Source organism: Alosa alosa, chromosome 23, assembly GCF_017589495.1.
Source record: "Alosa alosa isolate M-15738 ecotype Scorff River chromosome 23, AALO_Geno_1.1, whole genome shotgun sequence".
Classification (NCBI taxonomy): domain Eukaryota; kingdom Metazoa; phylum Chordata; class Actinopteri; order Clupeiformes; family Clupeidae; genus Alosa; species Alosa alosa.
The window spans coordinates 3,920,521-3,948,317 of NC_063211.1; the positions used below are offsets into that span (position 1 = coordinate 3,920,521).

Sequence of the window (27,797 nt, forward strand, 5' to 3'; positions counted from 1 at the left end):
CACCAGCACTTGGGATCCAAAAATGGCCAATGCACAGGGTTTTTGTCTTATCATGTTTGATTCTGTGTTTATTTCAGATTAATCCGCGGTTAGATGGTTGTATTCGGGGATGGAATTTGATGAACCAGGGGGCATCGGGGGTCAAAGAGGTGATTCAGGGGAAGGAGAGCAAGCACTGCTTTGTACACGTGGAGCCAGGGTCCTTCTTCTCCGGTGCTGGGCTTGCCCATTTCAACATAGACTACAGTGAGCATCACGCACACCTACTTTGACCTGAAGCACTTTTCACTTTCTCTCACACAAACTCACAACTAATGTAACGTTCAAACACAGTCCGGCTTGAAATGAAAGTCTGAAAATGTGTAAGACTTTCTAAAGACTTTGTAAGGTGTGTGTAGTGTTAAATACATTGATTCATATAGATATGAACTAGATGGTCTGAACGAAAACATATTTCTCTTCTTCCTCTCAAAATAATAAGCTTAGACAAATTCTGTATGAACAAAATATTATCCACTCATTATCAGTGTTGGGCAAGTTACTGAAAATTAGTAATTAGTTACAGTTACTAGTTACTTCTTTCAAATGTAATTGAATAACCTTACCAATTACTGTATATCAAAAGTAATTAGTTACTAGAGAAAGTAACTTTTGAGTTACTTTTAAGTCTGCTTTTAAAATGTCAATATGAACAGTACTGAACAGTCACACACACAAAAAAACTAATTTTTAGACCTATTTATTGTAGTTTCAACAGGCCTTCAAATCAATAGCCTTGTGCATGAGTTCTCAAACTTTTTCCGACCACAAAACATTCTACAATGCATGAAGGCTTCCCTGACCTTGTTTTGTGCCACCCTCACCATCTAGGTGGTTTGATAGATATGTGCAGCACACTGCCTACTGCTTGCCTTCTACTACTACTAGTATGCATGGTGGTGCACTGACACTGAATTCTGCAATATAGTCATGAGTTATTATAGTAATAATAAAGTTATTATAAATAATAAGTTATTATTATCATTATTATTGCAATCCTTCTGTAGGCTACATGGAATGAGTTCAATGGGATGTAATGTGAAACAATGTTAAATGGCCTATTTCACACACATACAACCTTAGATTATCCTCATCCTGCTTTGAACACAGTTGTATTATATAGCATTTTAAGCACCACCAGTTTGGGAAAAGCCTGCGCTGCACAAGTGCTGACCTACCAAAATAAGTTCAAATGCGCATCCAAGGGTTTGGGGTTGTCGCGCACTATGCAGAAGGTTACTCTTCAGCTGATGAGGTGTTCCAGAGAGAAGTTGCATGTTCCGTCGCAGACAAATGAATCCATAACACCACGGACGTCAATTCCGATGCAAACATACTGTGCAAATGACTCAAGTCGCTGTAGTATGTACGGTAGGCTATTTGGAGGTTTCTTTGTAAGTGAAATCTGCATTTTCCTCTCGAGTTAAACGTGTGCTTGCTTGTGCCAAGGCTATATATAGGCTACTGTATGTAGGCCTATTGGTGTTGTGGCGTGGCTATGTTGTAAGAATGAGAAATTGATATAACGAGGCTTTTATGCTAATAGGCTAAAAAAAGAGCAGAGTTAAAATAAACAACAATGCGCTTTTACTGTAGTGGAGCTTACGAGATGGAAACGAAAGGGAAAAGGCTTTTAAGATCCCCATTTAAATTGTAGCCTAATGCACTCGTGTGTGTTTTAGCATAAATCCGAAATAAGGAGGTATGTGAGGAGGCTCCTATTAACTGTAAAGAATGCATCTGCAATCTAAACATGAAACACAATCGCTAGAAACACAGCTAAGGTCGGAAGACGTTAGATCAGAAGCAGCAAATGTGCATCTGTCATCTTGTCTGCAGTCGTTCATTCAAGATCAACAGAGTAACGCAAATAACGAACTCTTTGAAATTTCAGTAATTGTAATTGCGTTACTTGATTTACAAAAATACTTCGTTACATGCTAGTTACCACTAAAAGTAGTGGAATTACAGTAGCGTGTTACCATATATATAAACCATTCATATACAGCATGACAAACTCATTCATCAAAAGTTATAGACCATTCATAAAACCTCATAATTATTGACACTAATATAACTATTTATACATACTCATGATGCATTATGTTCTTAATATGCTATGTGGCCTTCATATATTTCCTCATGCTAAAATGTCCATTTCTGTGTGCAGGTGAGGCAGGATCCTGGAAGGTCAATATAAAGATGATTATTCGACCATCCAAAAGCACAGGGGTCCTTTTTGCACTCGTTGCCAATAACACAGCCCCACTATCAGTTGCTGTTGTCACGCAAGGACCAAACGATTCTGTAAGTGCTATAACATAACTTTTACAGTAATTTCCTGTATATTAGCATTGTGTATAAACCGCAGGAAAGTGTTTTATGCAAATAAAAAACACATGTATTAATCACATCCGTGTATTAACTGCAATGCCCAATAGCCCAATGTATCAGAATCAGATTGGGCTTTAATCATAAAGAAGAATGAAGGAAATAAATGCATTCCCAAGTGTATCCTTCCTCCGTGTATTAACCTCATAGCTGAAGATGTTTAGCAAAATCAATGTATTGGTCAATAGTCGGGAAATTACGGGTAATACATTTCTTTCTCAGTTACAGTACTCTAATAGTCTCTAATACTCCAATACTCTCTTTCAATTTCGTTGGTGGTGTAGGACTTGCAGTTGTTCCTGGATGGTGTTGCTGTGGCAACTCTGCAAACGCTGATGCTATGTTACCCCGAGCGACTAGAGGTGGAGTTCAGTGTGTCAGAGAGAGAGCTTCAGATTTTGGCCAACTCCTCCATCTCAAATGTGTCTTACATGACACAGCCTCTGCTGCTGGAAGCTTTGTCTCACCTGAATCAGACCATGCAGGGACCCGTTGACACCTACATTGGAGGACTTCCTGGTTAGTTATTATTATGACTGCCGCGCAGCAGGCACACAGGCACACCCACAAGCACATGCACGCACGTACACACACACACACACACACACACACACACACACACATAAACACGGACACGGACACATGCACACAATTTAACAATTTCTCAGAATTATGAACAGGCAAGATGGGGGTGGGTTTGTATACAATGTATTTTACATGTGTAAATGTAAAATATATGTTACATTTTACATGTGCAATTTGACAAAGCGTGACTTTTTTTTGTGGAAAAAATGCCGGACTGGGCGACGGTCATACGTATGTTGTACCGCTCTGCGGTAAATCTAGTTACACCATCTTTAGTACATAGTATAATTAAAATATTCAGAGAAGGCAGGGAAATCTTTGAATGCAAGGCACTGGGGTGAAGAAAAAATATTGGATTGATCTTTAGGGGCCTCAGATAGCTAGATTGAAAACAGACCTGTCCAGACCATATTTAGACATGGTCCAGACATGCTGCCGTCTTATCTGTGCCCGAGCTCAGGTAAGGTGGACCGAAGTGAAGTGGAAAACTGACCTGTATGTTGTTAAAACAATTAAAACTATTCATTCTTTGTAAAAATCATGGACACCTTTGGGCAAAAGGGGAGAGGTATCCAACTTGTAACCTTTGGTCTCCAGTTTCCCATCCAAGTTGTTATTAATGCACAGTTCAAAAGCCAGTATCTCTGATGGTAAGGGGTACATGACGTGCCTATGTGGGCAGGGGCAGCTTGCACATCTGGAGAAGCACAATTAATGCTGAATGATTTAGCAACATATGCTGCCATCTACACTGTCTTTTTTCAGGGAAGACCTTGAATATTTCAGGAAAACAATGGCAAACTGCATTCTGCACATATCACAACAGTATGGCTCCATAGTTTTCTTTTGCAGCTATAAATTCACTCCTCCTATTTTCTCCACAGATCTTCCCATCGCATTTACGCCCGTCACAGCCTTCTACCATGGATGTATAGAGATCTCTGTGAATGGACAGCAACTGGACTTTGATGACGCTTTTAGCAAGCACAACAGCATCAAGTCCCACTCTTGTCCCCCTGTGTTAACTTGACCCATCCATCGCCCTTTAGGAGAAGCGGTCACAGGCAGGTTTCTGTGGTACGTCAATAGATCGCTCTGATTCAAAAGTAAGAGCAAAGAAAGCCAGATAATAGTTTTTTAGTGATGAATGTTGGCTGGTTTGTATTGCACAATTAATCTCAACCCACACACACACACACAGCACGCTCAAAGTACACAGTCGCTCTGATATTCTCAGGTAACTGTTGTCCCTGGTCCTACTTTTGTGACGTGGAGTACCTCAGCCAGTCGTTTTTTTGAGCCTGGGATGTTATTCACATGTGAGGACAGCTGCATTCCATTGGTATCTGCCACTGGATGCAGTTTCCCTCCGAACAAACTCATTGTAGTGAACTTGGTATAATGAAGGGCATTCTAAAATGTTTTAACATGAAAAAAAATTCTCCTGTGAAAAAAAGTTGGGCTGAATCCTAGATGAAGGCCTATAGTCATTATCACTAAATAGCTAGATTTATGATCACCAAATGTCTCTTGGACATGTCTTGTCTAAAGCACCTGTACCTGTTAAACATATTCAATCAAAACCTTAACGGGCACCAAGCATTTCCTCTCCATTGAAACCTACAGTATTACAAGGAACAGGCTTACCATGGCTTAATGTTCCTAATTTTAGAATGTGCCATATAATTAATATGATATAACATTTGTAGACTAAAACTGTGTAGTGATCTTTTTCACTTTTTAAAGATTTAGAGATGGCACTGTTAACTGGCTATAGCACGTATTGAGGGAACAGGTATTGAAAGCAGTGTTGGTGTTACAATGGTTAGCATAGTTGCTTAGAGTTGACCTGGGTTCAATTTTCAGCCCAATGAAAAATGAGTGTTGCAGGGACTTTCTGAGTGTTAAAGAAAACTCCAGGATTCTTTAAACTAAACTCTATTCATAGCCACTGCTGTAGCACAGTCATATGGATTTTGTCAAAGTTGTTTTTTTTTCCACAAGAGATTTTCGGTGACAAAACCAGGGTCTCTGGTGCACCTGTACAAATTAAACGTGCTGTACTTGTAGCTCCATGGGGCTGATACGTCCAAAAAGAGTTCCAGCCACCAACAACCAATCAAAAGCAGCAAACAAGATATGTCTGTGCTTACAGTTGGATAGAAAAGTTTGCATCCTTATTCATTTGTTTAATTTACCAGTTTCCAAGTTAAAAGTGCCTCAGCTAAAGCCAAGATGCAATATCAGCACTGATAGTCAGCACTGATAGTCAGAAATGTAGTTGAACCCCTTGGCATATTTCCAAAATGGCCGCCGTATTACTAATATACAAAAAATGTTTCAAAATGTATTTAAGACAACATACAAGTGCAGTTGTAGAAGTAGGGGTTGGGGAGCATGCTTTATTTTCTTCGCATAATAAGTGGCACCACCATGTGGCGGTCATAATATGCATTGCCACAACCACAGAAAGTAGTTCTAATGTAGTATAAATAAATACTATGTCAATGTACTGTAAATCCTGACTAAAGCAGGTTGTTTCACTACCTCCTTATACCCCATGTAACACCCACAAACGTAACTTAATATCTTACAGCCCATCTTTCACTTTCATTGCCATTTACAGCTTTGTGTACTTTATAAATACAGACACACATGTGAATATGAACAGGGGTGTTTTATTGGAAATATTAAAAGAAATAAGGTCTGACAATACAGCATAAACTATATTAAGCACACTGTATCAGAGAGTTCCTGTGTGCAGGCAATGAAAAGCAGCATCCTCAGGGACTCCCCTCCACATTCCATTCATCACACGCTGTGCTTTACTCATTACTCTATTTTTGTTATATTGCATTAGTTAGTGGAACCCATGTGAAGGCGCATGCTTAACAACAACTGACTGAAGTATTTCATGCCCCTGGGGGGTATTCCAAGTACGTGGTGTAGTGACAAACCTGGGTAAGTTAACTCAGAGTAAGTGGTAAATCTCCTACAACAAGAGCCCTATGGCGTTGTTTTGTTAGGAGAGTGAAGCCATACAGCTCTTCTATTAGGAGGTTTAGCACTTACTCTGACTCAACTTGGTTTGTCTCCAAACCACGTACTTGAAATACCCCCCTGGTGCAAGAAGAAGAAGAAGAACAACAACAACAAAAAAGGACCAGGGACAACTGTTACCCAGGGATTTTAAAGCCACCCACACTTCCCATAAGAACAATTCTCTGGGGGGTATTCCAAGTACATGGTTTAGTAACAAACCTGGGTAAGTTAACTGAGTAAGTGGTAAACCTTCTACAACAAGAGCCCTATGGAATTGTTTTGTGAGGAGAATGAAGCCATACAGCTCTTCTATTAGAAGGTTTACCCCTCCCTCTGAGCTAACTTACCCATGTTTGTCACTAAACCATGTACTTGGAATACCCCCCTGGTCTATTGGCCTTGTTGTTTGCAAACAAGTGAAGACTCATTGTGACAGCGGTTTCAGAGCCTTAGGCCGAAGCTTGTTTGTTACCAAGATAATGCAGAGCAGAGCTCAGAGAGATGAATATTCAATATGAATGGGCTGATGAAAAGCAGCAGGCTACATGTAGCAGTGTCCTGACCACCACTGACCACTGCATTGATATTTCCACTCATTCTGGTCAGATTTGTTGACATGATTCTACTTCATCACTTTAACTTAAACGAGTATAATGTTTCTATTCTCTCTCTTTCTCTCTACAAGTTCATTCTCCACCCCTCTCGAGTAGACTTATCGAACATTCTCAGAGCTAAAAAGAGACTGTGCTGTGACCAAGTGGCATTTTACAGTGTACAGAGTTGGATGTTTTACTGGATTTTGATGGTGTATCTGTTTATCTTGTATTTTAATAAAACAACTCAAAACAAAACACAGCTGTTTGTAAATTGCGTTGCAGCTTTCACAAAATGTTTAAATTAACATTGACTGAGATTGTGATAAGGCTACAAAAATATCAGTCCAGCCCAGAGATTTGACCCCAAGGCCATCGTGGCCTCTTTGGCTGACCTTGCAAAATGTTAGTGTTTATGGGATGCAAGTTACAACCTGTAAGAGACCTATCTATGGGGTTCTGTTCAGCTTGTGGTCATCTGCTGATAGAACATTATGTTATGTTTTGTCAGCAAGAGATGATGGAATCCTGACCTAGATCCAGGACACGGAAAACAGGAAGAGATAGGAGGTTGTGTGTGTGTGTGTGTGTGTGTGTGTGTGGGGGGGGGGGGCTTTGCCAGTAATGTCAAAGATGAAACCAAAACGAGAGGAGAAACATGAAAATGAAACTGCAAGCAAACAAAACTGAAAATGATGACAGATCAAACAAATGTTCATATTATTTTTTAGTTATTGACACTAACATCAATTCAGTCAATTACTTTAAAAGGCCAAGCAAGTAGCTTACAATACCTGCACATCTATAATTTAATTACATTTAGGCTAATGGATAATGTAATTCATTCATACCTTGAATGAGTTCCCTCAACCCAATAAGATGATTCGTTGACCTAATTAGCCAGGCTCTATGAGTAACGTAGGCTATTGATTTGTGGGGTGGGTGGTGCATCTGTGTGGCATAGTCCTATACCTATATCACTAAAGACAGTTACACTTAAAAAATAGCCTCATCATAATTGGATACTTTCATGCGCACATGCCCCCGTTTGGCAGAACTCAGTCGGGGAATTTTACGTCATTGTGATTCAACGGATTTGGTGGAGTGTGTGAGTCTGCACTGCAAGCGGAGGGGAATAGCCTGCAGTAGGCTACACCAAGTTCCGTACCAAGTTCCACTTACACTTCAGGGGAACTGTCTACTTTGGGAACGCCTTTATGTTTGCTTTAATAACTTTCTGTTGGTCATCTGTCGTCGAATCTGCGGCTTAGCTGCCACTTCAGAAGGGATGGAGGCAAAATATTAAAGTCGTGTAGCCTACGGTCCACGTATCCATGTAGCCTTTGGAAGGTGTGCCTGCTGCTGAAGGTACGTAGGTCGGTTTTTACCATGAACAGACTAAGATTGTTCAACTGCACCAATTGAAAAGTGCTGTACTATTGCTCGCACACCATTGGACTGAAAGTTTCTTCATCTTATATAGACGCAAACATGCCGCTGACCGTGGTGGAGTTGTTGAGCTCGTGGCTAATCCTGCTACAGTTTGTCTCTTGGACATCGGAACGTAAGTAAACAAATCGTGTTGTTTCAATATTTGTGGCGAGTGCTCGTCACAAGATGTCCTCAAAATATAAAAATATGGACACCATCCCTTCATTCGAATTAGCTTACAGAGGTCAATTTCTGTAGTGTAGTATTGACTTTGTGTTCGATCAGTGATTTAGGTTGTTCTGTTAATTTTCTCTAGTAAAACTATCTTCGGAAGAAGCAAACCAGTTCTTATGGAGACACAGGCGGGCATACCAAGTTTTTGAGGAGACGAAACAAGGACATTTGGAGAGAGAGTGCGTCGAGGAGAGATGCAGCAAGGAGGAGGCGAGAGAAGTGTTTGAAAATGACCCCGAGACGGTGAGCGGCAATATTTCATTGTTATCCATGGCAAATGTTAGATTCACGACATACTACATAGCCTAGCCTACACAATATGAGTTCACATTAAGAGAAATGTGTAGCATATGTTACTGTGCGATTTTGTCCGCATCCTGCCGCAATGATACATTTTCAGAGAGATGAGAATCGCTTACGGTGATACTTGTTTCGGCAAGTTATTTCATTGACCTTCGCTGAAATTCATGGCCTTCACCTTCAGTAGCCTAGCCTATTCTAAAGAGGTCTTTACATTCCAGGACATAATATGCACGGTAAGCCAATGATAAGTCCCTTTGTAATTAGTCAAATTGAACGAATGTCAACCTGGATGAGACCAAAACTCCTCCATCGTGACTCGTGAACGCCAGTGCATCGCAGCAAGACTGCAATAGAACACTCGTTCTCCTTTCCGGTGCTGTGACGAAGTCACACCCTTCCTGTAGTTAGGATAAGTTCTCTCACGTTGAGATGATATTCCAGATAGCGGCTAACTCTGGTGATGATTCATAGCTCCGTTGCAGAGCCAGCTGATCTACGCGGAGTTACTGCAGTGGATGCTGACGATTGAAGTTGTAGTGGTTTTATTTGAATGGACACGCATTTGCCCTCCCCCCAGCATCATATTCTCGACTCTTCATCCATCTCTCTTTAACACTTAACCTTCCCGGACCATATCTCCCTGGCTAACACTGACAAGTAAATTGGCCACTGGCATGTGTCATGTTATAGCCTACGTGTAAATAATGTTTGGCATGGTTGCTTTTAGAAAGCCAATATGCAATTCGTTAATCAAATGACTTGTCTGGTCACCTGGGAGAGAGAGGATTAGTCCTTTAATTTCATAAAAAATTAGTCACTATGCTTTGTCGAATCTTTAATGTTGTTATATATAGTGGCTGAGTAGAGAGAGAGCTGAAAGGGGAACAAGCAGGAGTGTGTGAAGGGAAAGTTGTCCAGCATGAAGGTGAAAAGGGAGTTAACATGGATGAGACCTCCTCAGCAGTGGGTGGAGGAGAGAGTTGCACGCATGCATCCTTTTTGCACGCAAGGAGGCAAGGCACGTCAAAGAAGGCAATGTGAGTGAAAATGAAAGATATATTTTGTGTTGCGTGCAGTTGGCATTGTCAGTGACATAAGTAGCCTACTACTGGTTGCATGGCAGTTGTGAATTATTCATCCTGAATGTGCATGGCTCATGCTGCACCTCTCTGACTCTGCAGTTTCTGACTGCAGTGGGGATGTGACTAGTTACCGGGTAACTTCCAGCCTCTGCAGCACGAGAGGGGAAAAAAAGAGGAAGAGAAATAGCAGGGACGTTAATAAAATAAAAAAGAATAAATACAATCTTAGTAGATCAAGGCAGCTCTGTGTTTTACACTTTTATGGATGGATTCTGGCTCTTACTGTAGTTAATCACAAGGTAAAATCCACTTAGTTCCTATTTGGTTCCCAGGGGAACAGGTCCCATTTTAGATATGTTGGATAAGGAACAATGGATCATATTGGCTTGTAGCCCACCACAATGTAGTGCTATTAATGCACATAAATAAGATGCAGAAGATTTTAAAGATGATTGCAGAAATTCTATGGACAAAAAAGTCTTATCTTAGTCAACCCATTGTTTAATATTTTTCTGAGATCATGTCTGGGCTAGCAGTGATTGGAGACTTGTGTCCGGTTTTGACTCAGGATTTTAGTTGTCCCCACTTGCACTTGACATTGTGACAGAATGAACTGAGAATTCCAGGAGGGTGGGGCCAGGCTAGCGCAAAGTATCCCTTTAAGAACAATTCCATTTCCAGTTTCTTTTTTTGCCCTTAAGCTATATTTCAAGGGCGATTCAATCAAACCCCTCAGAATTTGCACTGATAGTTGAACTTGATGGTGCTCTTTTTTAAATGCCTTGAGAGAGAGAGAGAGAGAGAGAGAGAGAGAGAGAGAGAGAGAGATTCGCATACATTTCCCTCCAAGTGTAATCCTAATATACAGTATATGAAGAGCCAATGGGAGTGCTGGGAAGTACTAATGCCCTTTGAGTTCCCGCAACAGTCCATGTCATATTAAGTGAATTCAGTAGAGGAAATCAAGTTTCAATTATGTCCTTCAGTAGAGGAATTCAAGTTTCCATTATGTGCTTTATAGAGTTGGGAACTTAGGACCCAGGAAGCATGGGACCTTGGGAACATAGGACCCTAGAAATATAGTTCACTTGTACTGTATTGGACCTTACATACTGACTGACACGCAAACACCACACCAACCTTATGCTGTAGGATATTTCTAAAAACTAAATAAGTTATTTGTCTTCTGTAATTAATAATAAAATATTCTGATAAGATAAGTATTCAGCCCCTAGCCTATACATTGTGGGCATCTGCCTGACCATGAATAAGAGTAATATGGATAATAACTATGAACTTGCAATAATGTAAAAATATACGATTAATTGAAGGAAAGCTAATTTAAATACAAATGCCACAAGGGAAAAATGTTTAACAACTCTATAAACAAATACTATTGTTTGATAGCATCTTTCTTACTTTGAAAGCATTCTCTCCGGTGGACTACAGATTTCCAAAGCCATCTAAATGACTGTCAGCTTGAAAGGCATGCAGCATGAAAAGTTCACTTGTGGTCCGCCGTTGGACCGCCATATGTTTAAATTTAACTTGTCATGAATATTAAGAAAAGTTATTAAAATGATATATGGAGTATAACCAAACCAAGAGTGGCAAAATATTGGGGAATTTGTCTGCAACCCGCCAGTGGACCACCAGATCCGCCCCCAGCGGGTCGACAGATGTCCGCCAGCCCCTTGCTATCTGGATTAGTGCACATTTCAACGCATTTCACAAATTAAAGATACTGTCAGCTATTCTAACCAATGACACTTTTTGTCTCATTCAGAGAGTATCTCCTCTCAATCCGCTCAAACTTCATTCTGTGAGTACACTGTAAAAAAAGTGGTCTACAACCCTGGCTCCATGGACTGGACACAAAGTGCAGCTAGCCTCTCCCCCAGCCAATCACTGGGGGAAAAAAAGGGGGGGGGCGGGGGTTAGGGAGGGGATTAGTGAGAGTATGCTTGTGGTGTTTTGTTCGAATATCACAGAAAGTGATGTCATCCAAAATTGCTGACAGTACCTTCAATTGCAAAAATGAAAATTATAATTTTGACAGCACACAGGCCTAATTATAACTAGGCTTTTTTTGTTGTTGTTTATTTTAAGTTAAATGTGTAAAAGCTATGGTATGCAGGCAACCACACATCCACAGACACTTGGTGTATCTTAATGCATTATGGTTGGGCAACATCTCATATTTATATTTTCTTGCTCTGTTCATTTCAGGACTACTTTTACCCCAAGTACTTGGGTAAGTCATCATCATGTTTTCAGGATTTTATTATCAATAACTATTTAGTCAAGGAATGTTAGTTTTTAATCTCTCACCTACATTTTAAACGAAACAGTGATTACCAATTGTAATTAGACCCATTCTCTTACTTTGCTTATGTCCAGCATGTGTGGAAAAATTTGGGGACTCAGAGAAAAAGAAGCAGGACCTAATTACTTGCGTGCACAGTAAGTCTCACTGACATTGGTCTCACTGACATTGGTCTCAACGATTCACTGACCTGTCACCCTTTCATTTATTTTTTCCTGTTCTCGATATTGCGGTCACATTATTTCCTCGTGACATAATTTACTTGATCTTAATTCACTTCAGTTGTTCATGCATTTTTTTTTACCGGGTTGTCCCAAACCAGACGTTGCCGCAATAGTTGGCTCAGAGACGATATAGAGGGAATGCATGGACTGTCTGTAGAAAGGGAGCTCTGAATTCCTAAAAGTATCCTAAAAGTATCTATTTGTACAGTCTAACTAGCATGCTAGCTGTCAAAGCCAGTAGGCATAACATTAGTGAACCTACCGGCTAAATTGCTGACTACTTGGCTTACGAACATCAACTGAGGAATCAGCAACTTTTCACAATCAAACATATATTGTCATATTTTGTCGGCTTAACTGCTGGCTAACAACACCTACGAGCCTACTAGTGGTGGGAGGGGTTCAGTGTTCCTACCCGCTACCACCACTTGCTTAGTCTATATTGCAAGCGTGCAACCCGCTCAAAGTGTGGCAGAAGTGCCGTTTGCCCTATTAAGATTTTATGTGCCAGAGGCGCCCGTACCACATCCGAGTCCAAGTGCCCACGACGACCCAAGTTCAAGTCTGACCCAGGTAATTTCCTGATCCCACCCCATCTCCCTCTCCCACTCACTTCCTGTCAGCCTCTTCACTGTCCTGTCACTAAATGCAAAAAAGCCCCAAAAAATATACTTTAAAATGTGTTCTTACGTTCCATCAAAATGATTTTGGAAATGGTATTTTTAAGGTAAAAAAACCCCCCTCTTAAGTGCTGCTTTAAGGGTAATCACAAATGGGGATACTGGCGATACCTGGACTAACAGCCTACAATTGTGGGCAGCCGTGGGCTACTGGTTAGCGCTAGCGGAGTGTTGCCGGTTTGAACCCCGACCAGTAGGCACGGCTGAAGTGCCCTTGAGAGCAAGGCACCTAACCCCTCACTGGTCCCCAAGCGCCGCTGTAGCAGGCTACTCACTGAGTCGGGATTAGTGTGTGCTTCACCTCACTGTGTGGTCACTGTGTGCTGAGTGTGTTTCACTAATTCACGGATTGGGATAAATGCAGAGACCAAATTTCCCTCACGGGATCAAAAGAGTATATATACTATACTTATTGTAATAACAACCTATCCTACTATTACATTACTTTAAGTTAGCATTCTTTCCGCTAGTGTTTCAGTTGCAAACCAGTTTGATCTCTTTTTCCTCACGTTATCATCTTGTGTCTGAGGCAGACTAGCCAACAGACTACAGAAACAGCTGCGTGCACACCTGTTTTTCTCCAAAGTAGAAAATGTCCAAAAATGTTGCAATTTGTCTTAAGGGGTTAGAAGGTTTTGGGACCATGTTCAAAATGCATGTACCTAACCACATAGAGACAAGACATTACTATTTGAAACATCTGCCCTGTATAAAAGGTGATTTGTGACCCTTTAAGGTTTACATCAGCAATGTTTTCACTTTGCTAAGTGAACATGTTTTGAAGATTGTCTGTCACAGTTTATATTGTCAGATGTCCGATTGTCACACTTTATATGCCTCTTTAAGACTTGATATAACAACTGTGTTTGGGAGCATGTACATTACATTACATTTGGCTGACGCTTTTTAACCCAAAGCGACTCCCAACAAGGGACACAATCAAGGGTAGAGTGCGATAAGGACAAGTTAGTTCAGCAGTGCTACTTCCATATAGTCAAGTGTCAGTTCTATTCAGGTGGTAAGTGCTAGAATTAGCAAATGAAGTTGTAGGTAGTGCTACAAGAGGAGATACTCTCTGAAGAGCTGGGTCTTCAGGAGTTTTTTGAAGGTAGAGAGTGATGCTCTTGCTCTGGTAGGAACTGGTAGTGCGTTCCACCAATGGGGAACAGCAGATGAGAAAAGTTTGGATTGCCCTGAGCATACGGGTGGCGGAGCCAGACATTGTTCATCTGAGGAGTACAACGGCATGCATCCTGCAGAGTTGATATTCTGCTCAACTATTTATTTCTGTCTCTTGTTCATAAAGGCTACTCATGAATGCATGCACAAATTCATCCATAAAACAGTAGCTGTTCTGGGTCAGCTATGATGTTGTCAATGATACACTGAGACCAGAATGATTTTGGTTTGTCTTTTCAGATATCCCTGACCAGTGCTCCCCATCACCCTGCTATCCCAGAGGTACGGTGCGCTGTGAGGACAAAAAGGGCGAGTTCTTGTGTCACTGTTTCACAGGATGGACAGGCCCAAAGTGTGACAAAGGTACATCGTCACTCATTTCTTTCTATGGCACATCTCTGTGTCTATTTTTTGAATCAAGGACAGCACTCATCTGTACTTTTTTTTTAATCACCCCACGGACGCTTTAGGCCAGACACCCTTCCTCAGCATGCTCTTGCGATTTTGCCAGATCACACTTCGCATGCTGAAGAAAGGCGTTTGGCCCGAAACGGTCTGGCCTTGGGGAAATTAAAGAAAGTACTGATGATATTCAAAAATGTTATATTCATTAAAAGGTGAATTCGGCACCCATTCCAGTTCAGATTAAGGCGTTGAGCATGTTATTCCTGTTTTCTACATGTCTATGTCTATACATCTATCATTGGCTATGGAAGGCAAGACTGATGCAAACGTAATATGTGACCCACCACAACAAATTGTATCATATACATCTATGGAGTGTATGGAGTGTATGGAGTGTATCTAATTCTATGGACAGCCTGCTACCGTAAAGCTATAAATATCTATGGATTGCATGCCACCTTGAAATGCAGTCCTGATCTGAATGATCTCAGGGGAGATCAATTGCCACAATGTTTTCTTCTGCAGCACACAGACACATTGCTTTTTACCGTGATATGCAGAGGACATGGCACAAGAAAAACCGAAATCATCATTCAGTTAATTTACATCTAGTTCAACTACCATTAAAAAAATAATGAAAATTACTTGCAATGCCCACACAATGTAACAATACAATCGTGGCTTTCCACACCAAAGCGTAATGGGCGTCTTCTGCTGCGTCTAGATAGCATGATGTTCAAGATGATGAGAGGTGCTTGGATGTCACCAACGTTATAATGTAAAATTAAACGGGGAGGGAGGTACTATGTTTAACAACCCCTAGAGTGCTATGCACCACAAAGAAAAATCTACTTATTTTACCGTGTGGAAGCCGGGTACAAGAATTGAACACATCACATAGCAATAAAAACTCATCCATCAAAGTTATCTGGACATTCTGTTTTACCGTAATTTCCTGACTATTACCCCAGGGTTATACGTTGATTTTGCAAGACACTTTCAGCTATGCGGTTAATAGATGGGGGTGGGCTAAACATGGGCCATATCTGTGGTATATGCACAATGCAGCTAATACACAGGAAATTACTGTATATACCTGCTATATGTGATGAATGTGGTCATTTGTTTCTCCATCCTATAAGGCTTTTGTACAGCTCATGGTCTAAATTATTAGCCTGGTAAAGCAGAGCCTGGAATCTTTCAGATTAAGGGTCTGGCCACGAGTAATGAAAATGGCCCAATTTGAGGGGCGGCACCAAGCATGCATTTGAAACTCTCACTGCACGCAGTTGGATAACGCTACGACCAATCACAACAATTCATCAGTGTCAGTCATCAGCGTAGCTCGCCTTTGTCCCGCCTATATGTGATGAATGTGGTCAGTATATATTTTTTCTTTCAATTTCATTCTTTCATTATTTAATTCACAGATGTGGATGAGTGCGGTGAGAAGAATGGTGGGTGTGACCACCTTTGCAAAAACACCCAAGGGAGCTACCACTGCTCTTGCCACCAAGGTTATGCTTTGGTTGGACACCGCAATTGTGTTGGTAAGTTCTGGGGAAGTGTGGCAAAACCATTACCCTCCCCTGTTGGAGTTCAGTAGCAAGAGCTTTTAGTTTTCTGTACTGTATTATTTGTGTTTTTGATATGGTAATATTGCTCATCGATATGGTAATGTTTGCTCATCATGACACCTTGCCCCCTCAGATATAGATGAGTGTGTAACGAGCCCTGAGGTATGTGGGACTGCACAGTGCTCTAACCTGATAGGGGACTACGAGTGTCTTTGTGAAGAGGGCCACATTTATGACAACAAAACCAAGAGCTGCTTGGGTAAGGAGTGTTATTTGTCCTTTATTTTTTATGTCCTTCCTGTGTCAAAAAGGTCACATTCTAAAGACCACCTCTATCTTGCACACTCAAAACTCACGTTCTAAAGACCACCTCTATCTTGCACACTCAAAACTCACATTCTAAAGACCACCTCTATCTTGCACACTCAAAACTCACATTCTAAAGACCACCTCTATCTTGCACTCATTCCGTCCCATATGCTCTTTTTTAGACATGCCTTTATGGAGTAGCAATGGTTAACTAAAAATTAACTAATTCATTAATGTAACAAATTATTTTTTCCTAACAAAGTTGTGATTTGTATGGTTCTTGTTATTATTCTTTAAATGGTATGTAGTCCATTTGATTTTACTCTAAACTTTTAATGATAATGTAATGTTTATTGATGCCATCATAAGTAGCTGGGAAAAAGTGTCTGCTAAAAAAAACGTTAACATAAACCATAAAATGTGTAGATGGTGAAATGTGTTTAAACTGCGGTGTTTGTGTTAGCTTCTAACATTTATAAACAACTATCTGGGTTGTTTAGCTGGATTTTCTTAGGTAGACATCTTTGAGTATTTGAGTCATTCCATGTCAAATCATACAAAATCCAGGAAAATGGTTTGTCTACCTAATATTTAAGGCCCAAAACTAAGAACTGTAAAATATTTTTGTTCAATTCCAATGTTTTCATACATCTTTTCACCCTTGTCTTTGTATAATTGTTTGTATCATTTTTGTATGATTTGTGTTGCAAAACTGGTGATATTGAGGATCATGTATACTATTTTTTTTGTATCCACATGGCACCAATCATTATTTTGTCTGCAAATACAATACTTTATTAATGTTGAGCCAATATTTCAGGTTTCTGTGATAAATGCACATAAAGATATGATGGATAAAACACTCAAAACTCAGGTTCTATGATGGATAAAACAAGGTACACTTTTTGGAAATGTTCATAGCACTGAAATGGTATGCTAATAGCGTGAAAATCAACGTGGAATAGCTCAGTTTATAGTAATTTTGTGTATAAAGTGCCAATGATGTACCATGTTTCATTCATGCATAAATACACCTACTTGGTTACATTTTATACCTATAGGTTTTCATTCTTGGCCTTGGGGCAAAATGATGATTTTGACGCAATTTATTTATCTATGGTACAACATTGACACTACACTAAATGCCCACACACTGAGCTACTTTCACATAGATTTGAAGTGTCTACTAGCTACTCCACATACATTTTACTCCTCTGAAACTGACCGAAAAACACAACCTCCCCTTGTTTAATGCTTAAAATCTTCAAGCCTATTATATGTGGAGAGCTCAAATATTGGTACAACATTAATTAAATATAGTATGTAGAGGGAAAAAAAATGATTGGCACCAGATGCGTACAAAAACAAGTTTATACTACCCTTAATGTCGCACTTTTTGCACTTTTTTCCAATCTAGGGCTTTGTAGAAAGTCAATGAGAATGCCATAAAAACTTTTAATGGTTCAGTCATACTGAGAACATGTTTGTCCTCCACCCTACAAACTTTGGGCTGCTTATAAATAATATTTTTTATTATATTAATGCCCAAACATTGCTTACCAAACAATGTGATTTTCAGGCTGTAAAACTGGAGGAATTTCAGGAGCAGAAAATAATATGAAGCCATAGGATTTGAACAGAAATGAAAATAGAAATAAAAATAAAAGTCCTTGGTTTTGGAACCCATTCTTCATATAGACAATATTTGAACAAAATCTGAGACGGTGCAGCAACAACCTCTGATTTGACACGGAATGACCCATTTGTCCAAACAGTTGATACCCAAAACACTTTTACAATAACATCAGAACATGGTTGTGTGTGAACTTTTTAAACAGTGCTTTGTCCATCATATTTAGTTAAGTTTATACGTTTATTTAGTAAAGTTCAAGAAATAAAAGTTTTCATATACCATGTTTGTGCCATTCCCTTGTTGTGGTAGTTTAGATTATAGATTATAGATTAACCCCTCTGTGCAAATCACTGCTGCTGTAGCCCTAACTCTGACCAACATCTTTTCTCTCTCTTGGTCGCTGTCTTTTTCGGTAGATGTGGATGAATGTGAATCGCAGTTATGTGAGGAGGACTGTGTGAATACGCCTGGAGGTTTCCGCTGCTTCTGTGATGGACGTCAAGGGAAGAAGTTGTCACATGATCTAAGGACCTGTGAGGTGAGTTTTTGGTTCCCAAACCAAACCAACATTTTTCTTCAAATATTTCCCTTAGGAGAGTTAATTTTGTATGGATTTGTATTATTGTGTTTTTTATCGTTCTCAAAATTGCTCTGAATGTGATCCCTGACAATATTGTTCTTCAAGTCGTTGGTACTGTACATGTGTGGATGTTGTCATTCACTTTAGTTATCATCACCGTTTCTAGTCATAGTTTTCATCACCGTAGCTAGTTATAGTTATCATCACCGTAGCTAGTTATAATTATTATTCTTGGCGTGAACCGCCAGTAACTGCAGAAGTATACTTTTAGGAAGACTAGGACGTCAGTATTGGAAGCTCTGTACAACATATAATGGTTGCTTGGCCACCTTGACAATGTTTTAAAATATTGTAACCTGTCTATGACATAGACAACATTACACAACGTTACACAATGAACATGTTCAGATAGAACGTCGTTTTCACATAATGAACATGAAACCTGCTACTTCGGTCTCACACCCGTTCTTTTCCCCCTGCCCATCACCCCCACTCCCAAATCCAATGAACAACCATTAAAGCCCCTGGAACCTTGTGTGCCTCTGGACCTGAAACGTAATGCACGCTCTTTGTATCTGGGTCGCATGTTCAGTGGGTCACCAGTGGTCAGACTACGCTTTCGCCGGAGGGTTCAAACAGGGTAAGTCGGTGGATGGTCAAGAAGGGGTTCAATCGGGGGGGGGGGGACCTTTATCGTATTTGTGTATGTTGCACTACTGTAACTACTGTTTCGATTCCTTAAGTTTCACTTTAAAAAAAAGTGTTGCATTATTCTCTAGAGTAATAATACGATATGTTGTACAGCTGTAAATCTATTTTGATTCATTACATTGCATTTAAAAACTGATTGATAGTAGCATGAGAATTAAAGGAAATGTGTTTTGTCCTTTGACATTCTAGCTTCACAGCAGAGTTTGACCTAAGGACATTCGACCCGGAAGGTGTTATCTTCTTTGCGGGTGGCCACCTCAATAGCTCCTGGATTGTGCTGGCGATTCACCATGGGAAACTGGAGCTGCAACTAAAATATGGAGCTGTAAGCCGCATCACCAGCAGTGGCCCAGAGGTCAACGATGGCGAATGGCACAAGGTCAGCGGTCACCATATCACTCTAAAGGGAACTATATTACAGCTGATGTGTAGGGTTTTTAAAATTGAAAGTTATGCCTGATTCATAGTCTACGCAAGCTCTGCAAATGTGATCAATGCAACCAGCTACGCAAAGAGGGTCTGACACGTACTTACGTAGTATAAATGTCCAATTTTTTCTAACATGACACGAGTGTAAGTAACGGGTCATCCTTTTCTACTGGTGGGACGCATCGTCCGCATAGCTTGTGTAGACTATGAGAAGGCATTTCAAAACGTGCATGAGCCTTGTGTTATCCACTGTGAAATACACTAAAGCAAATCTAAAAAAAAAAAAATAGATAAGCCATTAAGACACGCCTTAAAGGATAATTCCGGTATTAAGCACTTTTCTGGTTTGCTTTGGATGAACTAGAGTGGTGGACACTGAAATTTTGACGATGGGTCCTGTCTCGACTTTCTGCCTCATTTTGAATCGCCTTTGACTTTTTCAAAAGTGGCTGGCTATGGGCATGCACAAACATGTTCTTAAAACAACTAGGGCTGAAACGATTCATCGAGTTACTCGAATAACTCGATTACAAAAATTACTCGAGGCAAAAACCCTGCCTCGAAGCCTCGTTAAATTCCTATGACGCGCACTATACGCGCAGGGATTTGATTGTTCCACACGGACCGTTGTTCGGGAAGCACACCACTAGCGCGTGAATCGTGATACATTCTGAATCATAGATTATGTTCTGAATTAGCTGGCACGATGGCGGAGTCAAGATGTCCATAATAGCAGAGAATGTCTAAAGTTTTCAAGTAAAGTTTTGGGATCATTACATACTCAAAAAAGGAAAAGAACAAGCATCTGATACGAAAACATGCACTCCATGCTGTTTCACCAAGCGTCAATAAAGTAGCCTAGGCTAGGCCTATCTATCAATCTATCTAGGTTATCTATCATCTATCTACGTAGCCTATAGCCTACATTGATGTTGGCTGATTATAATCACATACTGTATTTGTAGCAATGTCGTGATATAATGTTTAGCTTTTTATGTTTTTAAGTAGTAAACGTATTCACGTTCAATTGCAAGACAGTATGCCTAAAAAAGAACCCATTTTTATACACACATGCATGCACCCTCATCTTCCCTCAAGCACCGCACGCGTGCACACACATACACAGGTTGCTGGGTTACCATAGCAAATAGGCTCACCCCAGAAATTATTTTTTAGTAGCCTAATGGTAAAATTATTTGTTAGTAGCCTAATGTTGGCTATTTTTAGTAGCCCAATGGTAACAATATTTGTTAGTAGCCTAATGGTAAATGCTGCAGGTGTAGAAATCTACATAAAAAGATATTTACTTTGATGTCAAGTCTAGATTACAACATGAAACTTGTTGTGCATATTAATACATTAAATTGCTTTCCCTCTTCTCCCTCCCAGCACTTCACAACATAGTATGGACAGCTTTGTTCACCCAGCTAAGTCATGCACAAGAGGCTGCAATTTTACAGAGAGCATTTTGAACATTATTTAATTGTTGGCACTGGCACTTATAAACACTAAATGGGTAAATTGCAATAAATGGGCTTAGTTTTGGAGCCAAATGTTGGAGTTAGAATAAATACCTCTGTGCCAATTGCTTGATCATTTTACAGCCATGTCATTTTCGTTATGCATTATTTGTTTTGGTTGTTTAAAAATGCAAAATAAAATTATCCGATTAATCGATCGATAAAGTGCTAGATTAATCGATTACAAAAAGAATTGATAGCTGCAGCCCTAAAAACAACCCTTAACGTTTGTTTTCAAAACTGTGCAACTCACCGAGTGGTTAGTGGTGTTCGTTGATTATTAAAAACAAATATATCGGCGCAATGTATGATTTCAATCCGTGTTATTTGCTATTGTGGAACTATTTTTTCAGATACCTCACAACCATGTATAAACTTCCGCTCAATATTTAAGTCTGAAGCATAGACAGTAAAAGAAGGTCTCGCGGAAAGACTACAACCAAATGTAAACAGACCCCCTTTCCGTTTCCAGTAGCGCAGTAATATCAACGAGCAAAGAGTCTTCCAACAGAAATCAATGGGATTTTACAAAATGCCAAATAAAACACAACAGAAACTGTATTTCGCTATGCTACTTGTTTTGGAATATCAACTAATATCACTATAACCATTCAGTGAGTTGTACAGTTTTAAAAACGAACGTTAAGGGCTGTTTTAAGGACATGTTTGTGCATGCCCATAGCCAGCTACTCTGAAACGTTCAAAGGCGATTCAAAACGACTCAGAAAGTCGAGACCGGATCCATCGTCAAAATTTTGGTGTCCACCACTTTAGTTCATCCAAAACAAACCAGAAAAGGGACTCAAAGTGATAAATACCCAAATTATCCTTTAAGTCTTCCACCTCTGTAGACCAACTCAATAAGTACCAAAATAAACGCTAAATGAACTGATATTATATTGTTGCATATTTTTATTATCACACAGATCTCTGTGGAGGAGCAGGGGCGAAGTCTGGTGATAAAGATTGACCGAGAAGCAGTGATGAAGATTGCTGTGAATGGAGACCTCTTCACTCTGAAGAAAGGCCTGCATGAGCTCAACCTCACAGTTGGTGGGATCCCCTTTAAACAAGATGGCCTCATCAGTAAGGTGAGAGGAACTGAATGTGAGTAAAGAGAGAGGTCTGGAATTCTTCTCATCAGAAGGATTACCGTAAAACTTCTACTAGCTGAGTCTCCAATAAACACAGGCCCCATAGAAGTGCCTGCATTTGAGAGCCTTTCAGTGAAATAAACAACTAGCTCAGATAAACGCTGGGGAAATTATTTTTTTTTTTTTAGGGACTGTCAAGTGAAACTGAATTTTGATATTATTAAAATTATTATTTTGAAGTACATTTTCTGGAGGATTTTTGGCTTTATGCAGATAGGACAGTGAGGAGTGACAGGAAGCAAGTGGGAGCGTATAGATGGGTTGAGAAAGGGAAAAGAGTCGCATTCGAACCCGGGTCCCCATGGGTGTTTGGACCCGAACGTGGTATGGATGCTGCTGCCCCATGCGCCACAGCGCCCCCGCAAAACTGCAGTTTAAAATGATTTCTGTGGCTAAAAATACAAAAAGATACCTAGCTGCACTTTTCCAGAAGCCCTGCTGTGTAAGTAAACTGATGTTTACTTTTTGGAGAAAAATGAAATAATCTTCAAGGTGTGTGTGTGTGTGTGTGCGTGCTTGTGTTTGAGATGCAGGTGAACACACGATTAGACGGCTGTATGCGAGAGTGGCGCTGGCTGACCGGAGAGGACTCGTCGATTCAGGAGACGGTGCTCAATAACGAGCACATGCAGTGCTTCTCAAAGGTGGAGCGTGGAGCCTTCTATAATGGCTCTGGATTCGCTTTCTTTAACCACAGCCATGGTGAGTGTATAAACTTACTATTGCTAACTAGTGTTTATTTGACCCAAATTGGCTAACTAGCTGCTAGCTGCTTTTTCACACGGGAATAGTTTGAACATTAGTGAAAATATCTTTCAGAAAACTTCCCTACAAGAAAAGCGTACTGGTGATAATAGACACAGTATAAAATCTTGAGAGGAACGCGTCCCTGTGCTGGTAGCGTGTTCTACCATTGGGGATTGAACATCAATAGTCTGTATTGCTGAATTGCACATTAAAGGAGAATTCTGGTGTGATATTGACCTAAAGTGTGTTGAAACATGATACCGAGTGTGAACGTATGTCTCATAGCTCACCTCGGCTTGTCCCCTGCACTCACAATCTGGCGCTAGTTAGCCAATGCTACCAACAGTGTTTCGTTGCAGTGCCTCGGGCATCGGCCTAGCCATGCAAATAAATCACTGTTTTACACCATTTACGAGGCTCAAAGTAGCTCCATACTTCATTGGTAGACTTCCGAGGGTCTTGACATTTAAAACGAGACATGGAGAACTTTGAAAAAGCACTGGTAGTTTATTTACAAGACGATTTATACAGACAGTACCTTAAGGAATTTTACCGTTCAACGCCATCTTGAATTTAGTCTGGTACTGTCTGTATAAATCGTCTTGTAAATAAACTACCAGTATGTTTCTGATTCATTGGGCTATTGTCCTGCGGTTTACGCACAATGTGGCTAACATGAAAGTACTGTATTTGTTTAAATTTGTTTGGGCGGTGGTAGTGTAGTGGTTAAGGAGCTGGGCTAGCGTGCAGTAGCCTGTAGGGTGGTGGTAGTGTAGTGGTTAAGGAGCTGGGCTAGCGTGCAGTAGCCTGTAGGGCGGTGGTAGTGTAGTGGTTAAGGACCTGGGCTAGCATGCAGTAGCCAGAAAAGTTGTGGGATCAATTCCAGACTTCCACCGTTGTGCCCTTGAGCAAGGCACTTAACCTTGAGTTGCTCTGGGGACAATGTAATGTAACAATGTCCTTGAAATATAATTGACTTGAGTGTAATGAATTGAGTGTAAGTTGCTTTGGAAAAAACATCTGCTAAATGAATAAATCTAATGTAATGTAAAAGTAATTCAAAAGAGATAGCATTCTGACACTTTCTTTTCCCAGGTGACCCGCAGACTCTGAATGTGCAGTTAAACATTCGTGCAGCCTCATCTCTGGGTGTTCTCTTTGCCCTAATTCACCAAGATGACGTCTCTTTCTCCATTTCTCTTTCCAACTATCACCCTGCCAAGAAAGAGTGGCGAGAGGTGAGAGCCAAATCAGTAACTATGGTAACACTAGTAACCGATTTTACTGTTAACCACCCTGTGAAACGTCATAGTTAATAAATCGTGTTGACACTGTTTGTGTTGGTTACCACTGAAGGAGATGCTAATAAAACAGGAATATGAATGAACCCATTTTTTCATAGTTTCGTAGTTAAACAGGAATTAATATACAGTGTCCAATGTTCAGATACACACATAGACATCAACTGACTGCTAGTTAGTTACTGTTGTGACACCGCTAAAGGACTTTCCAGTTTGCACTTTTATTAAATGACAAAGTAGAGCATGTGCTCCAGTGACTTGTTTTGTTCTACCATAACTTATTGTCCAACTACTGAGACATACAGATCAATTTCTTCTTGTAAATACTTAATATCAAAAGTTATGGAGAGGTGTAACTTGTTAATTTTATATAGAATATTAATTAATAACTCCTACTGAAATATTGTTGGGGTGCACATTTTGGATGTCAATATGTGAATAATTCATGAGATGATTACAAACTAGTTTTAAAGCTTTAAAGAGAAGGAGAGGGATGCCGGTGCAGCTCAGATGTCTTCTTAATTTTCTTTATTATTTACTTAAAAGGTGCAAAACATCATTAACTTTGACTAACGTTTCGATGTGTAGTCACATCTTCATCCTTGTCCTTGGTGTACTCTCTAAAGTATCTGTCCTTGCCTGGTTGCATTGGATTGTCGCTAAACGACAGAAGCGCGGAGAACCTTCCTTTGTCTACTAGTTTTAAAGCTTCTTTGTGTTATTTCACAGCATGTGCTGGTGTCTATGGGAGATGTCGTGGTGGCGAGTGCTGCTGTGCCTCTCTGTGGGTTGGGGGCTCACCTGGTGAATGTAACCGTGTCAGGTAACCTGACACTGCTGGAGGTGGATGGCCAACCAGGTCAAAGTGAGAGCTCGGAGGGCAAGGACCTGGATCTCGCTGCACCCTACGGAACGTTCATTGGAGGCCTGCCAGGTGGGTTGCATTGCTTGAATATGTTTCTGTTTTTTTCACTCGGTAGCATGAAAAGGTGTGGGTTCAATTCCCGGCATCCATCGTTGTGCGCGAGTTGAGTTAACCCTGAGTTGCTCTGGGGAAAATGGCCCTTGTAATAAAATTGACATGACATTCACTTTGGATAAAAGCCTCTGCTAAGTGAATACATGTATATTGATAAATATAATGAGCATAGTGTACAGATTTGATTGTCGGTCATTCCACGTCTAATCCCCTAGATGTCTCTTGCTGTAACTGTGACAGAATTCTAGAATACTTTAAAACCTCACTGCCAGGTAAAATATGGATGACCTACTCGCGTGACCTAAAAAACAATTGTAATGGATATTGCTTAACGGAAACCAACTGCAACGCAAAACTATTGTATGTTTCATTGTGCCCATTATGGCGCACATCTGCAATGTGCACATTTACCTGGATCAAATTGAAATACTTTTGACACGACCTTCTGATGATGCTCCTGGTGGAATGAACCTTCATCAAATCAGAGCTCTCTTAAAGTATAGCCGCAACACGTAATGTCTGTGTTCGTTTTCCCTGCCTCATTACGTCTGTTTTGTCTTTATTTATAGATGTGTCGGTGGTGTCCACTCCTGTATCGGCTTTCTACACGGGCTGTATGGAGGTGACCGTGAATGGAAATCTGTTGGACCTGGACGGGGCTCTGCACAAACACAATGATATACTCTCCAAGTCCTGCCCCCTGGTGGGCATACCCTAATATCGCAGCTCAGTATTGCCACAGACATTTCATTTCTTCCAAACACATGGCCTTTATATTTGCTCCTTTTTAGTCCATCGCATATGGCCCACCCTTGCATACGTCTGCTATCTGCCCTGCCATAATCTCCCAACTCCAGCCCTTTTAAAGGCCTCTGATTCAAAAAGTCACACTAATTTCAGCCTTCCTGAGTCTAGCCCAGCAGCTTAAGTAGACGTTTTTATTTTTCCTCACTCTGCCGAATAGTATTCTTTCCATCACAGAATGGCCTTTCCTCCTCCTCCAATGGTAAGAAACGTTTATAATAGAGCGTAGGCACAGTTTTCTCTTAACTAACGTGAGCAGTTTCCTGCTTCAGTTTATAATGCTTAAAACAAGCAAAGCAATGACATTGATAAACTTTGCCCCATGTAGTTAATGGGATGCAAAAGTTTAGCACATGTCACATAGAGCGCAAGAGTAATGTATTTTTAAGGTAGTCACTGAGACACATTTGGGGTTGCATATAAATGTGTGTCAGGTGTCCGTATATAAGAGGCATCTGGCGTTTAAACACCGCAAAGCCCCACGTAAGCTACTGAGTGAGATGCACTGTAAGGCAGGTCATATGTATATACATTAATGTACAGTGCTTTTAGATAGAAGCCAATAGAAGACAGAACTCAGATGGGGTCCTTACTACAGTTAAACATTATCCTCATGAGCTTTCCCCCACAACAGTTTTTATTGTGTCTGCAGCCAGACAGGATTTGGGCATTATGTGTCCTCTAAATGGCAAAAACATGGATACATGATCTGTAAAGATGTAATGACTCTTTTAGGGAACAAAAAAAAAAAAAACACTTCAATAAGGTCTGACCACCATTTAAACTGAAATTTGCCTTCCCCTTTTTACCTATATCTATATTTTAAAGGCTCAGAGGGTATTTTTTTGTGTATGCGTGCATGTGTGTGTTTGAGTGTGTGTGTGTGTGTGTGTGTGTGTGGGTGTCTGTGTGTGTTTGGTTTAATAGCATACTGAATGTTTGGAATATAGTTTATCCATCTGTATTATTTTTGAAGTTTAGAATTGTTGTTTTTGTATTTTCTTATGGTGCTCCCCAATCCCGTTGGGGGAAACCTTAAAGGTTCTTTTCAGTCCCACTGAATCAATCAATCAATCAATCAATCAATCAATAAATAAATACATATATACTTGAGCTGGCTGTGTTTAAGACAAAAAAACACACTGAATGTAAATGCAGTACTTTCACAAACATTGAAAAGAAAAAGTCTCCAAAAACATGTTTGAGTTTGAAAACTTAACACCAGTTCTTTAAAGAAGGAAATGCTATGCCATATACACACATTTTGAATGCTTGCAGTGGAAAAGTAAAAAAAAAAAAAAAAAAAAAAGGATGAATAAAAACTTCTTGAGAGGGTTCTAGCGATGCTACCTCAACCACAACATTGTGAGTCTGCTGCTTTACACTCCCTTATTATATGAATCTCATATAACCAGCTGGCAAGATATTGTCTTTGGTTTTCATTTCCATGGACTACACGGTTAGGTCACATTTTACAGTCATTAAATTGCATTCGTGTGCATCTCTCACAGTGCTCCATCGGTTTGCGTGTGTAAAGTA

At 40.2% G+C, this 27,797-nt stretch overlaps 2 protein-coding genes across 2 annotated transcripts in view; both read left to right on the top strand.

Annotated features, from left to right (window-relative positions):
* The window catches only part of pros1 (protein S), a 24,733-nt gene extending 18,725 nt beyond the window's left edge, over window positions 1-6,008 (top strand). Inside the window, exons 11-14 of the mRNA XM_048235425.1 lie at window positions 78-246; window positions 2,210-2,346; window positions 2,715-2,949; window positions 3,900-6,008. Coding sequence (XP_048091382.1) covers window positions 78-246; window positions 2,210-2,346; window positions 2,715-2,949; window positions 3,900-4,045 — 687 coding nt within the window. The 3' untranslated portion in view covers window positions 4,046-6,008. The remainder of the gene's footprint in view (window positions 1-77; window positions 247-2,209; window positions 2,347-2,714; window positions 2,950-3,899) is intronic.
* A 1,661-nt stretch (window positions 6,009-7,669) lies between these two features.
* On the top strand, window positions 7,670-27,371 carry gas6 (growth arrest-specific 6). The gene is made up of 16 exons (XM_048235324.1): window positions 7,670-8,018; window positions 8,134-8,214; window positions 8,398-8,558; window positions 11,930-11,954; window positions 12,101-12,163; window positions 14,350-14,472; window positions 15,945-16,064; window positions 16,225-16,350; window positions 18,450-18,571; window positions 19,135-19,253; window positions 19,514-19,703; window positions 22,200-22,364; window positions 22,961-23,129; window positions 24,270-24,412; window positions 25,205-25,409; window positions 26,024-27,371. The coding sequence occupies exons 2-16, from the start codon at window positions 8,142-8,144 to the stop codon at window positions 26,170-26,172; spliced, it is 1,953 nt and encodes a 650-aa protein (XP_048091281.1). The 5' UTR covers window positions 7,670-8,018; window positions 8,134-8,141; the 3' UTR covers window positions 26,173-27,371.
* Window positions 27,372-27,797: the final 426 nt, after the last annotated feature.

What these genes read in the sequence shown, in the direction of transcription:
- gas6 (XM_048235324.1), top strand. Translation starts at nt 8,142, where the DNA reads ATGCCGCTGACCGTGGTGGAGTTGTTGAGCTCGTGGCTAATCCTGCTA. An exon ending in AGGCCCAAAGTGTGACAAAG is followed by an intron (nt 14,473 to 15,944) that starts GTACATCGTCAC and finishes TTTAATTCACAG; the next exon opens with ATGTGGATGAGTGCGGTGAG. An exon ending in GTTCATTGGAGGCCTGCCAG is followed by an intron (nt 25,410 to 26,023) that starts GTGGGTTGCATT and finishes CTTTATTTATAG; the next exon opens with ATGTGTCGGTGGTGTCCACT.